This window comes from Plectropomus leopardus, chromosome 2, assembly GCF_026936395.1.
Source record: "Plectropomus leopardus strain MGB_pleo_1.0 chromosome 2, ASM2693639v1, whole genome shotgun sequence".
Lineage (NCBI taxonomy): Eukaryota > Metazoa > Chordata > Actinopteri > Perciformes > Serranidae > Plectropomus > Plectropomus leopardus.
This window is the reverse complement of record NC_142177.1, coordinates 26,530,408-26,545,653: the sequence shown is the minus strand read 5'-3', so window position 1 is coordinate 26,545,653 and position 15,246 is coordinate 26,530,408. Positions and strand designations below refer to the sequence as shown.

Genomic DNA, 15,246 nt, shown 5'->3' with positions numbered 1-15,246 from the left:
TGGAAAATGGACATGTGTAGAAGAGAAAGGCTTCATGTAGCTGGACAGCATCTGACAGTTTCACTCACTAATGAAAACAAAAAATAGAAAGTTTCATTCTTACACCTTAATACCAAAAAAATGGTGAAGTTGCATTTTTTTTTAAATGACTAAGAAAAAGAAATGGAGCACAAACATTTGAACAGAAGAAGAAAGAGAGATTCTGAGTACGAAACAAAGTCGGGATGTTTTTACTCACCATACTGGCAACTGGGTCCGTTGAACCCTGGAGGACAGTCACAAAGTTGGGTGGATCCTGCTCGGCACTGACCCCCATTGAAGCACACGCCGTAGCTACACACCGCTGCACACGTAGATGTGGACAGACAGGGTGGTAGAAAAAGAGAGACAGAAAAAACAGTATGAAGCAGGAACACCTGGTTGTTGTCAGGAAATGTCAACATCTCCATGTTCAAACGCTGACCTCTTTCTATCAAAGCCTTATCATCGGCCTGTTCACTCCTAACTTAAGAGGAACCGTGATTCTCCTCCATTCACACTAACCAATGTCAGAGGAATCCACTACTTGGCTCTCTTTGAGCTGAGGCTTTTGGCCAACTGGAAGAAATTTGTAAACATCACAAAATCAGAATGTTAAACATGAGTGATGGCAACAGCTTGAATAACTTTTAAAAGGGCAGATCTAATCATTTATTTGTTTTTTTTTTTTGGTTTTAATGTAATTCTGTTGCTTTTCAGTTGTGCTCCTTGTATATTTAAATTTTAAAATTAAGATTTTGGTTTAAGTATGCATGTCTAAGCCTCAAAATGCTATTTTCGTAAGCCCTTTCAAAAAATTTTTTCCCATGTGACCTGACATTGGTTTCTGCACGCTGTGGTTGATACTTATAACCCTTTTCCACCAAAATTAGCACACAAAAACAGTAATTTTACTTTGCAGAACACAAAGACCGACTAGTTATCAACACGGCTGATCTGTGAGCTAGTTCGTGTTATTTTGTGACTTTCAGCACTGAGTAATCCTGTCTGCTTCTTCACACTGGAAGCGTGCTGACTGCTATCTATCTCTAGATGATAGACTGACTGTGGATCTATTTGTGTTTAGACAGTACACATGCATTATTATGTTGAACCGAATGCTTATTCACCTGGTTAAAAAACGGTTTGATAGCACCATGTTCCAACTCCAAGCGCACTTGCAAACTTTAAAACTTTTATGTGCCTTAAAAAAGGCTGTTGCTAACAAGTGGCTAAATGAGACTGCAGAATGTCATCACACTGAACTAGGCTGAGCTTTGTAGTAATAGCGACGTAACTGTATTGTAGTTTGTAGCTTTTACTTCTGGCAATTACATTTAGGCCTCAAAAATCATGAAAGCGGTTTTCATTTGGGGTGATTATCTTGCTGAACAAAATGTGGAAGTATTATAAATGTCTGTTAACAACAGAGCTTATTTTCTGCCATAATCTTAAATCCAATGGAGAAATCCCATAGGCTCTTGACGAGGGAACCAGGGCAATGTTGGCTTCCGGGTTGGCCTACAGAAAAACATCATCCTGGCGCACTCTATCAGTGCTCTAACCTTAATTACAACGTCTGAATAACTGCTTGAGTGGGAGTTTCTTTTTGAAAAACACATCAAGAATGCAGATGGACCCAGCCTTTAAGGGAAAGTGGCCTCTTTTCCTGAACAGTCAAAGAATGTTACCTGAGAATGACCTTGATTGATTATCTGAGCTTTGATCATTGTCGCAAACAGTCATCATACAGATGTTCATGGGTGAGTCATGGGACAAAATCTGAGAGCCACAGGGCGAGCGTGGCTCATCCATCTCATCGGAGCCGGCGGCCCCGTGTCCATAAATCCCAAACTGCTCACGCTCATTAGGATGTGAAATTCAAAGAATCCAAGATATATAAACTAAGTAGCTCTGAACATGTGAATCCTCCTCGGAGGTTCCCTACACCAAGACAACACTCACATTAATCATGACAGTCCTTCACCTAAAAATGTGTGTGTGCAGTGCACATACAGTACATGTGAGCTGAAGTCTGCCTGTATGCTTATCTGAAGTGTGTCGAGGTCGATGTCTCTGTGAAGTAAGACACACCTGTTTAAGCCTGGCCTGTTGTTTGCACTCTCCTAAGCAATGTACAGTGATGACAGGCCCAGAGGACTGATGTCTATCATTGCTCCTCCAGACTGGCAACATGTGGACACTGGGAGTAAAAAAAACACAGCCAGCTAATCATACAAGGAATTTAGATGCCAAGCGTTCCCTCAGATGATTGTGAAGAAACCCTCTGAAAGCCTGTTTAACTGTGCGTCTTCTGCCAGATATGCATTTTTCTGCCCATCTAATCCAACCAGAGGCGGCATGACCAATCATCACACCAGGCGCTGACGGTCTGATGCCATTTATTGGCCATATATGGTCAAAGTGATGGTATCAACGTGCCCAGGCCAGCTCAAGCTGAAACAGTGTGAACTTTATCTAATCCCTGTTCTTATTACTGCTACATCTCTTGTCTTTATAATTTCAACTCTTCATTGTAGCATAGCAGTGGCACTTGTAATGTTTTCAATTGTTGTATTATGTTTTTTGTATTTGCCTTTCTGCAAAAACAATATAATGCATGCAGTGTACATACAATTGGGACATACTACTTTGTCATAGCATTACGCCTTGAACTCTATGTCTAAATCGATGTGACCATTTTCCGCTGCGCAAAGAATATTGCAAAATGCAAACTGATGCAATAGGACATCCTGGTATTTTTGGAATACTGCATTTGACATACCATGTATTGGGACAAGGGATGTTAACAGTTAACCGATATATTTTTGCACAGCGATCCATAGGTTGATTTGGATACACCACTGCTACCGATTTTACAGCTGCAGGACTATGATGCAACTTCTAGGGACCACTATGACAACATGAAATAAAGTCTGCACACTAGAGCTCCCTTGTGTACAGTTTATTGACACATCCACATGGATGTGTCAATAAATTGAATAAATGAGCTACAGACTTTTTTCATGTTTTCATGTCTGCTATTCTTCTTGTCCAGCGCCTGCCTCACATGGTTGCCGGATGTACACGACTACTATGCTTTTCAGGGGACTACTACAAACCCAGAACATCAAAGCCTCTGATTGGTCTGGCAGAGGCACTTTTGATGATCGTTTTTTAGCATTTGATAATGTTATGTCAAATATGAAATTGTGCCCAGAGTTAACTTCTGTTGTGTCCAGTATGTCTGATTTTTCTTATCAGCGCTTCCTGTTTAAAACTTGGTGATGAGACAGACTCAGCTCAGCTAGAAAAGCTCCACTTCATAGTTACTCAATGCAGTTTATTTTCAGGTTACATTATATTAGACATCACATTTTTTTTATTACTTGCCCTATAGAAAAAACACGAGGCGTCACACATGCGCAAACACAAAGGTTGCTTGCTCCGAGCATGTGCTGATGTCAAGCCCTGGCACCTCTTGTATTTCCCATCACTGATGTCTTAAAAATTAACCAGTTAGTTGAAGCAAAATTAACAAACCTTTTTTTCCAGCATACTTAATAGTATGGTAGAATGAGTATGGGAATGCACCAATTGTCTTCAGTTCTGGGAAATTGCGATGGCCATTTTTTGGTAGTTCCAGACATTTTGGGGACAAGATTTTTAGTTTAAGTTTAACAGCATTAGCTGTATCCCTAATCACACAGAAATATCCTCTCCATATAATTCTAACAGAGGTACAATTACTGATAAAAAAGATGCTGAAGGCTGTGAAAATATAAGCTGACTAAATTCATCTACAGTCTGGCTTCAGCCGTGTCGTGTCAGCAGTGGAAAATAACATAACATTTCTAGACAAAGGAGAAGGACATGAAGAAGTGATGTGTAATAATCGCAGATGAGCCAGAGTAATTTCATCCAGTAGATTCACAGGACTCCTTGGAGACCGGCACTCAGCCTAAACATCCGCCTGTCATCTGGCTCCATCCTCCGACACCTGCTCAACAGTTGGCCCATCAAGAGAGTCTACAACAAATAACCCCCACACACTATACTGTACACACACAAAACCTTGAACAGACTTCAAGACTACCTCTTTCAGAGATCCACTAAACTGAAGCATATTGTTAAATATTCCCATTCCCTTTTGCTCAATATCAAGCAGACCAAAATTTGTAAAGCCGCTGAAATCCTACTCCAACAGGAAGGACCATCTCACTGCTGCTAATCTGCCCATGATGACTTCCAGTTCCTCAAGACTGTGTGGCTACAGAAGCTATTACACACTGTAGTCGTTCAACATACAGCTACATAACTATCCCCACTCTGTGATTACCTAATGCGAGGAGATTTTGGTGTGGTGACAGCTACAGACGACAGACGAGCAGAAAAAAGCATTTCTCCGTGGTCAGGTTTAATTGCAAAAACATCCAAATTCTTCAGGACAATTATATTACTACCAGCTGTGAGAGATCAAATTAATGAGACATTTCTAAATTGTGGTAAAAAGGTTTAAATGAACTTAATTACCAGCAACAAAGTAAAAGGTCAGATGTCTCTCAGAGTCACTTCAGGGCAGCGTGGCTAAGCGACAACAAGGGGAATGTACATTCCCCCTTCTGAGATGTGAGACAGGATTGTTGGCAGCTAACCAGGGCATTTTTGGGCCGCCCTCCTCCTGAGCCCCTTACGCTGCTTAATCTTCCCTGAAATAATTTCTTAATGTGGCATGCAGCGTGGCATAAAACTCACTCTCATCTGTCGCTGTGAATGCCTCCACTCCATTACAAAGACACCTTCTCTGAGAGGATTAGCAGCTTCAACAAAAAGACGAGACAGACAGAGCAGGGGTCAGCGACTCGCGCCGAGAAAGGAGCAGGTGTCACCCTTACAGCTTCTGAAGGGGATGACCACATCAGCTCACAGGCAGCCCAGTGTTTGTTTAGGCTTCGTCGATCTGTTTAACCCCCAGAGTGCGACCCAGAGGGAGACCACATCTAGGGCAATTCACAGACACAAAGGCCGTCATTCAGGGCTCCGTTTGGTGCCATAATTGGTACGCGTGGAGCCGAGCACTGTATTTTGAAGCAACAAATCATGCTTTGCTATGCAGAGGAATGTGTCATTTCAAAGAGTTTGCATGAAAACTAGGACGAGCTATGTCAGATGATCTGACAGGTTTCTTTGAAAGACTTTAAATAACACTTGAACTAGACACTAGGTTGGTTTGACAAAGCTGTAACAAAAATGCTTAGCAAAAACTGTCGGTGCAAGACTCCGCAATTAGAATATCTGGGACATTTGCAGCACTCTATATTATACTGCATGTTCAAGTTACGCAGATTCCTGCGAGAGAAATGTACTTTTAACCTAATTTCCAAATTTGTGGATGACAATATTGATTTACATCACAAAGAAAAAACACAATCAAAACCACCTGTCACATGCATATTTGGCCCTCTCAACTCTACATTTCCTCTGTTTTCCTCATTCTAATGCAACAGAGGTTTGGATTAGAAATGATAATAGCGTGTATGTCACTCAAACCAAATAGGAAACATAAAAACTAATTTGAAAAACATCTGCTTGTTCATGCTTGGCACAAAGCCGCATCGAACATCTCACAATACCCCCACATCTGTAATTAGACAGTGGTGATTACTTAATGTCTGTCATGTCTGTCTTTGACAGTCATGTTTGCTTGTCAGACTCATACTTGGTCATTTCAATTTGTTTTCAGTATTCTGCTGAACTTAATACCTCTGCTGCACATTACTCATTAGATCAGAAGGAATATGCCAGTAAAAGCAGAGTCAGTATTTGATGGAAAACAGATTACACCACTGGTTCCAAACCTGGGGGTCGCTACAGCTTTACAAGCAGTCGCGAGGCCTTCTTTATTTCAGGGGGTGTAATGATGTTTTTGGGGTGTTTTTTTCTAAAATATATACAGCTGAAATAACATTTTATTCATGTATGTAAGGAAAATTACATCAAAATGTTACTTCTTTAAGTTAATATTTTATTTATGTCGGGTTGCACTAATATACCATAAAAACTGTAGAATGAAAATTGACGGTTTTCTACCATGGACATATGCTTATCTACAGTATTAGGAAAGAAATCCAACTTGATGAAGAAACTCATCTGCATGTGCACATTGCTTTTCTTCTCTAACTGCCTGTCAGTCTCGAAACACATGGCCTACTTCTATTTAAAAATGGTTTCAAGTTTTAATAATAATTAGGGGCTTGTCCAACCAAGAAAAAGTATAATTTCTAATAATAATGTATTTAGAAAAAGAGTGCTAGACCTAAAATCCATTTAGCTTATTCCAAAAATTGAAAAGGTAGCACGTCTTAAGGAAAGGAGGACAGAATACTCACATTTCACTCATCTCTAAGTGATATTGTCATCCTTGACTTGAAGACTAGAAAAGTGCTACCTTTCAGTTTTTTCAAAGAAACTTTTAATATTATTGTGCAATACTGCAATATTTTCTGAGATAGTTATCATACCCCAACTTTAAACTGTCGCAACCCGTTATTCAAGATATGCATTAGAAAAGATTGCAGTTAAAACAACCTGAAGATCTAACAGAACAACAACCAAGCATGAGGGAGAAGAAACGCTGAATTAATCGAAGAGAAGCCTTTTAAGTATGTAAACTGTTTTAAAATCGTATTAAAAGTTCCTGAAGGATTTTATGAAAACTCATCTCTGATGTAATATCCTCAGGAAATAATCTACTTAAAACGGATTCAAATAGCTTCTTTTACACAAACGTCCTTCAGAAAAATATGTCACAAAGTCAGGGGTCGTCATCTTACTCAGTGATATTTGAGGGTTCCCTTAAGGATAAAGGTTAGGAACAATTGGATTACACCACTGTTTTGGCATATAATGCACCACATATGTCTCAGCTGGGGATTTCTGTCTGTCTCTGAATGAGTCTGCGTCCGTGACTATTCGTGTTCAGCTATGCACAATTTGGTACCCATGACCGCTGACATAGTTGTTGCACACAAACACAGACCACCCATGTATAGACAGAGGACCATTTCCTCTCCTCTGGCTCCTGGGCCCATTTCACATGTAGCTACCTTCGCCAGTCTGCTCCCTCCACAAAAGGGGGCCAGTTCCTATTCAGCAGTTAACGAGGACGACAAACTGGAGGAGCCATTGTCCCTGCTCCTCAGCCCCTGTCACAAAGCTTATTGTTGCTGTCAATCAACATAACTGCTCGTTTCCACTCCTGCCTAACCCCGTCCATCCTCGCCCGGCCCGTGGCTACTTATTGAGGTAAAAAGGTTGAAGTCACTGATTGAGTGGTCCTTCAAATGTTGAAGTGGAGGAAGTCACCATCTCTGAGAGTTTTTCCCCCTTTGGGAGAACAAGATAGCCATCGAGCCAATTGGAGTCTTTTCAAAACACACAAAAGTCACCTCGACTGCAATCAAAAAATGCATTTAGCCTCCACAGGTCACCTGGCTGACCTTTGGTAGAAAGGAAATAATTAGATTTATTGTAAAAACTGATTAGATGTAGCTCTATAAACTTAAATGTAATGGAAATTTAATCTGCAACTGTTTTGCTAACTGATTAAACATTTAAATCATTTTTAAGCACTCTATGTCAACTATTCTCTGGTTTCAGCTTCTCCGAGGTGAGGATTTATAGCATTTTTTCTTTTAAACTGAATGAGTTTTAAACTCAATGTTGTTTGGAGAATAAATGATTAATCATATAAGAGATATTTTGCAGATTTTCAACCAGCTTTGCATGATATGAATGTTGGTGAAATATGTAAATGAACTGTGGCAAACTTCTCTCCATCTTATGAGCACCCAGATCTCCCAGCTGGAAAACATTTCTAGGATTTTTGCTGGCTCTAGGACTGTTTCTCAAACTACAGATTGTACTGCTGCATTTTCGTATGCCCACCACCACAGACACAAAGACTATAGAAGAGACGTATCTCTCTCTCTCAAACTCATCAAACGGTATATTAAGCAACACTGATCAAATATAAGCTAAGACTCTGTTACTGTGTTGCCTATTTCTTGCCTAAAATGTTTTCAAAAACATATTTTTGCTTTCACTTTAACTGTAATTTGTTACCAGCTAGCAGCCATAATGTTTCCTGTGTCAAAAATGGACAAGCTCGTATTTTGCCACCCATCAGCCCGAGGGTCAGATGTGGCAGAGTGCATTCTGGTAGCTGTAGGTTTTTTACCTCTTGAGTAAAAGCAAATACCACAGCCCTTTTTCTCTGTTTTCTCTAGTCATATAGCACCAATTCAAAAAGTATTTGCATCCCTTTACTGTATAGACAGCCAGGTTTTATGAAATGGGAAATGCTTATTTAATCAAGTAAGTAATTTGCAGTTTAGTTGATAATGAAATTAACCATTAGTTGTATCCGAACTTAGCATATTTGTGCAGAGCAGACTTAGGTGGTGCAAAACCAGCAAGAGCTTTTGGGCACTCTTTGTGCAATAATGCTGGAAAACATCAGAACTTGGAAACAAAAACTCAAAATCTCAGATATTTGCAAACTCCTCAAGAACTCTACATCAATGCTTTTTTGTAAATGGAAAACCCATAAACTGTCACAATTAGATGATAGTAGCCTGAAACAAAAAGATATGGAAAACAGGAGGGAGGGGGTCAAAATAATGGAATAAAAATGTGAAAATAACCAGACGTTTGCTGTGCTGTGTTGTATTTTTCTCCAGATATGTGAATAATTACACTAAGCAAAGAAAGTTGGAGAGCGCAATAACTGAGACCATTCACTGCAGAGCTCTGACAGGATGTCAACATCTGTACAATGGGTGGATAAAGAGGCAGAGAAGAAACGAGTGAACTAAGGAAAGGACAAACTACTTAACTTGCAGCCACTGTGTGTATTGTATCTACAACATGATTACAGCCTCAACTCTGCGCACAATAACCATCATTCTCCTAATGACCTTACACTGACATTTTATTGGGGAACACACACACAAAGAGGGAAAGAAGCACAGACAGAAGCCTCAGGAGTGCCAGACACTAAATCACTATCTCAAACACAAAGCATTCCCATCTTCCCAATCTGCCCTTCTTTTAGGGGTTTTCAGAGGATTTGCTAAAGCTGTACATTTTGCAGAGCAGATTCTTCCTTTTGGATGTTGGAGGTGCTGTTGAAAACAGTCCCTCAGATTGCATTGTGCTGACTGAGGTACAGTACAGATAGTGCATAGCAAAGTGCGCAGGAGTGGGAGAGGGAGGATTGTGGTGTGAGCTTCCTTTTATCCTGGTTCAATGGCTCAGAGAAAAGGGTGATTAGTTTGTCCCATCTCAAAGTGCTGCCACGTCTTTGGTTACAGAGATAAAAGTCCTGCCTCACGTCGAAGAGAGCAGCCATTGTCACGCGAAAAGAGAAACAAACCCCCCTTCCCGTCTGCTTAAGCGAGGGGAAACACTGGGCAGTCCTTGAGGAATGTATCTTTAAGAAGTTTCTTTATGAGTGTTTTAAAACAAACCAGACTCATTTCAGAGCAGACAGCGTAATGCTCCCCTGTATAATTTAATACTATAACATTTTCCCTGGAAACAAAGAGCTCTTTGAAGAGAGCATAGATGCCATAATAAGGCACCGATGACAGGCACATCCAGGAGATCTTCTCTCGCTACACATCCCAGCCACTTCCCATCAGAGGGCTGCAGTGATGTGCCTGTACGGGGGGTGTCAGCGCTGGCCACTGAGCACATGGGTCAGTTCCAGGTAAAGCAACAGAGCAAGGAAGTGGGAACTTTCTTGTCAGTCAAGCGGACAGGGGACAAACTGTTTACAGGAGGGCTTTGCCAAGGGTCCGACTATGGTATGCAGGCAATACGCTCTGGATCACTGGCTGTAAAATCCCATCAAAGGAGGCTTCTTGGTCTCAGCGGTGTGAAGCTTATCCTCAAGGAGATGAGCTACTGGCAGCCTCAGTGTGACCAACAGAACTCTTTTGCCATACATGGACCCGTGGATTGGTATTACAGAGGGCAGATTCTGTTTTTCTTTGTTCTTTTTGTGCATATCAGCAGGTGGTCTCTCCACCATGAGCTGATGGGTAGTGTTTTGGGGGCCTTGACTGTGATTGGTCAGGGTAAACACTGGATGGGCTTGTCCGTTTTCATACCCATAATGCAGTCCTCTGACCTGCACTGCCATGTCACACCTCTGAATGAGGAGAGAGAAGCACGACTGTGTGGATCAGAGCCAAGATTTAACCCTTTAACGAGCACTGTAACCACACAGTTGGTATGTTTGCAATCAAATTGCTTTGTCTGTATTTGTCCTTATTCTTCTCACTGAATAGAATGTGTACTGATTATTACATCCACTGAGTGACAATTTTGTAAAACCATATTGATATCTGAACACTGAGGTAAAAAACAGAGATTGATGAGCTGAAAGTTGCTCCTCTTACACTGAAAGTTGAAGTCAGAAAAAATCTTAACATATTTCATGTTCTAGAACCCCTAATAATTTAATTTTTGTTGAATGGCACAAATGTGACGGTACAATGTATCCTTATTTTACCGTGGAAAAAGTGTGTGGCTGCTCAATTAAGTTGCCCTGTTAGGGTAAACAGAAGCTGATGCTATCCTGAGCACAAATATTGCATTCAATCATAATGTTACATCAACTGTCATGTTTTTAGAATAAGATGTTTTATTTACAGTTATATATACATATATTACTCTTACTATTTCCTTTAAGGGATAGATTGGTTTTATTATGCGCAGTAAACTTTATTTACACTGACCAATATTTTACCACATTTTTTGTTTTGTTTTTTACTAGATTTATCACTATTGTATCTATATAGTTTTATTTATTTTTTTCATTTACTTTTTTATTTTTTAGATTTCTTTTAAATCACATTAATTATTGTCATTTTAAAAATGCATTATATATTTTTTTTCTTTAAAAAATGATGCATTTTGTTAATATATTCTACAGTCTTTAATATGTTAGTTCATGCTAGATCTACCCTAGCTGGGCATGTTAACCCATTGGTTGAGTTGTGTATCCGTTTCCAATGTGGGTCATCTGAAAAGAAAAACAGAACTGAAAAGTTGCTAAATGTGGAGTCAAGAATAGAATTTTACCAATATTTGTTTGTTTTTTTTCAAATGCATTTCTCAGCGTGCCTGTTAATTAAACATGGGACCAAAGCTAGAGGGAAAAATGTGGCTATTTAGAGCTTTAATATAAAAATAAATGTTTGGCAAAGTAAAAGCTGACTTCCAGACGGGCTGCCTATCATAAACCACAGGAGCAAAACCATGACCTCACCTAGATCGTGTTTGTTTTTTACTGAGTGTAGAACAAGATGATACAAAGCAAACCTCATTTGCCAAGTGAATGTCAACACAAAACTCTTCCAACACTTGAGATTCTCTTTCCCACCATCCACATCTAAACTTTGTAGTAACAACACAAGCACTGTGGACATGGCACTGACTGATAACATCTGCTCTCTGAATGGTCAAAGTATCTCTTGACCCTTTTGACCTTTTCTCAGAACCTTTCATTCAGAGGTTTGTGCCAAGGGTGCGGTGATGTTTGAAGCACCCTCCTGCTGAATCAGGAAAGACATACAGCCGTTAAGTAAACATATCTGCATGCAAAACCTGATGAATGATTTTACGTAAAGGCAGGGTTATCCAGTTACAAATTCAACTGAGCTGGATTTTAAAACCAGGAAATGTAGATGGGCTAGACATTTTTAGCAGCTTGCTTACAACTTGGTAATGACATATTATAAACACATGTAAATGAATGCAGTAAAAAAAGTAGAAATGTTCATCATTTCACTTCCAATTTTTATTTATTTATTTTTTTGGTCACATATTGGACCTGGACACACCATGATATGCAAATAGAATAAAAAAGAGCTATGAATGCAAAGAACCATAACAAAAGACAACAACAGTAACCAGTAATACATGCACTCTTTCTACCACTATCTCCCTCCTCTCCCTGTGCAACACACACACACACACACACACACACACACACACACACACACACACACACACACCTCACATCATTTTCCATGGGGGTCAAGGAAAAGTGCTTCAGAAAAGGGGTTATTTCTGTACTATGTGACCACAGACGATATGTTTTGAAAAACTAGCGTGCGGCTATACCGATCGACACACCTTGCCCCATCAGTACTGTCAGCGAACAACAATAAGGATTGCAGTGCTATTAAATCTAGCTACTCACTTTTAAAAAGAATTAAACACAGTTTTTTTTCAGAGCTGATGATGGAAGTAGCTAAGAAGTAAGGTATCTCGCTTCCTTCTCATCTGTGTTGAGAGTTGCACATGCACAGTGCTAATCGGGCACTCGTGAGAAAATGTCATCATATAAAGAAAGCTTATGAGCTGAGGCAAAAGCGAACATTTTAATCACCCTGGAAACAGAAATTAAGTTGGATGGCATTAGATGATGTGAGCGACACTTCAACTATGTATTGCACAGTTTGCCACAAGTTTGAAAGCAGAGACTTGAGTCTATACTTTAGTTTTCGATGCTAATAACTAAAACATTTTGTATTGGGGCGAGTCAAATTTTAATTTGGGCAAGTAGACTTCTGGTCCACCTGCACACTGGGCAAAAAAAATTAACATGGAACTCTGACTGAGCATGTGTAACTCAACAAAGATGAGAAGAAAGCAAGATGGCTCACTCTTTAGCTTCTTCCAGACACTATATGTAGTTTACATATTTTTGTCATACTGCTGTATCACATGTATGTATGATGAGCCGCTCGGAGGTTGCTTCTGGGCCACTGGCAGCCACCTGAACAGGCCTGCTTTAAGAGATAGAGAGTAGAAAAATGTGGACACTTACGATACAGACAGCCTGCTTCTCCATTAAGTTGAGACCATCCTGGGCAACACTTGTACACAGTCTGATAATCCTGCCGGTACACTTGTCTGTATGCAGTGTAGTACGCCGTCCTGTTAACATGACAAACATCAAGTTAAAAACTTTCGGTTTTAAAGCAATAAGAAATATTAAGATAATAATACGAAATCTTTTTGCATCAGCCGTAAACCACACTTAATCGTCCTAAATATTAAGCTATAGTTATCTAACTTTTACTGAGTTTATGTGCACATGGTGAAGTAGTAGAAATGAATTTTGTTGTATTCATCTGTACAATGACAACAAAGATATTCTATTTTGCATGGTTAAGTATATGTACTCTATGTTGCACAATTTTGCATACATATGTTTCCAAAGATGTTTTGTCTTACTTCTGTACATTTCTGTATGTTTTGCAAATGCTGCTCAGTGATGATTTTATCTATTTCAAACTGCAAACAAGCCATAGCAACAAAAAAAAACAATGGTTAATTTATTGTCTTGAAGAACAAATTTTAACCCATAATGATGTTCCTAACACCTCTAAAGCTCACCAATTGCAGTAACATGCTACATCTCGTTTAATCCATACACAAACAGAAATATAAAAGCATTTGTACTGTTTGTGTCAACTATCCCGTTTTAATGCTTTGTATAAAGTTTATCTCACTTCTATATTTTATGTGTGTTTTTTGCCATTGCTGCTCATTGATGTTTTTATTATGTGTTCAGCCCTTTGAAACATACTAGATGATACTGGGCTGTAATTAACTTTGACTTGACTTACAAAATACAAGAGTTCTTGCAGTATAAGATGGAGAAACAGTAGTGTGTGAGAGAACATGTCTATGCAGTACATAGGGATTATCTCACAATATTTAGAGCGCATTTTTAAACGTTTGATGCGGTTTAGTACAACCAGATTAGTACAAATAAACATGCAATCTGATCAAACAACTCCCAGTTCTTTGAGTAACATGAAGTATAACATTCAGCAGACATTTTCCCAGACTTTTAAAGGCGCTGTTTTAAAGTGTGACAATGGTAGACTCAACTTCAGAGGCCGGTGCCTATCCCTGTACTTTGGGACCCCTCTCATTGCTCCACAGTCATTACACATTGCGGAAACATGTTTTGTTTACAGCAAGTAATTGTGGCCTTGGCTGCCTTCAAAGCAGCCTCTGACTTTGTAACACGGTAAGAACGCTGTGAAAGCGAGCGTGAGCCACAAAGTGAAAAACTCCTGAAACAGAGACAGGCTAACATGTTAGCGTAAGGACTCTCCTTCAAAAGGAATGTTGGTTGCAAAGACGCCTGTGTGTTAATTAGCTGGTAACGCCGATGAAGAGGGGGCTACACCTTGCACTTAGCTGTATGAGAGGCTCAAAGCTGTGATTAAAGAACAACTGCAACAGAGATGAAGAGGAAAGAGGAGGTCAGGGAGCTCATCCTGTTTGATTTGGAGGTGGAGATAAATGAAGGATCATGTCCTCTCTGATAAATTCCTTTGGTTGCATGACTCATGAAGACATAATTGATGCTTTGCTCCAACCAGAGCTTAATCAGCAAAGCACCACATCCCCTGCAGGTGAGGATGGAAGGGTTTTGTTTGAGAACAGAGTCAGAGGTTTTGACTTCAGAGAGGGACGAGACGACAGATAACTACTGAGATGTGTTACTTACCTCCTCTCGTATCCCATGCACCATGACTGTCCCACACAGCCTTGCTTCCACACTTTAACCATGCGTGTGAAGGCCTGCACACAGGGCTGCCTCTGGGCAACCAGCGTCACCTCCCTCTCCAGGCACACATTGGGCCTGAAACAAAAACAGTGTTGAAAATACTTAAGGTGTCAAAATGTTTTTACAGATGTACAGATGGCAGCCGGGCAATTTATGAGCACTGTGAGATGATAGATGGACAAAGCTTCATGAGGCATTTTCTTGTTAACTAAGACATAATGCCTGTGAAGGCATTACCTGTGTTGAGGTGTTAGGCTGCTTATGATTTCTGGTTTTGGTATTTTTAAAGACTTAAGGGGAATTCCTTGTATATCACCTTTCAGAACGCTGATTTGCACAAGACACTACCTGCAGATCAACCTGAACTCAATATTCACCTGAAATGTGTCACCTGAAAGTCTTCAAAACTGGCAAGAATTTCCTGTTTTATTTAATATCTTCTGCTCCAAATGTAAAAAGCAGGAAAAACAAAATCATAACCATACAAGTTAAGAATGTTTCACATGTGAGCCAGGAACAAAAGCATATAATGGATATCTCTGCAACCACTTTACTGCACAATA

General features: G+C 39.8%; 1 protein-coding gene across 1 annotated transcript in view; it reads right to left on the bottom strand.

The window, feature by feature from the left end:
- The window catches only part of megf6b (multiple EGF-like-domains 6b), a 118,536-nt gene that overhangs the window by 101,777 nt on the left and 1,513 nt on the right, over window positions 1–15,246 (bottom strand). Inside the window, exons 2-4 of the mRNA XM_042506547.2 lie at window positions 14,624–14,758; window positions 12,923–13,032; window positions 239–343 (exon numbers count right to left, since the gene is read on the bottom strand). Of these exons, the coding sequence (XP_042362481.2) occupies window positions 239–343; window positions 12,923–13,032; window positions 14,624–14,758 (350 nt within the window). The remainder of the gene's footprint in view (window positions 1–238; window positions 344–12,922; window positions 13,033–14,623; window positions 14,759–15,246) is intronic.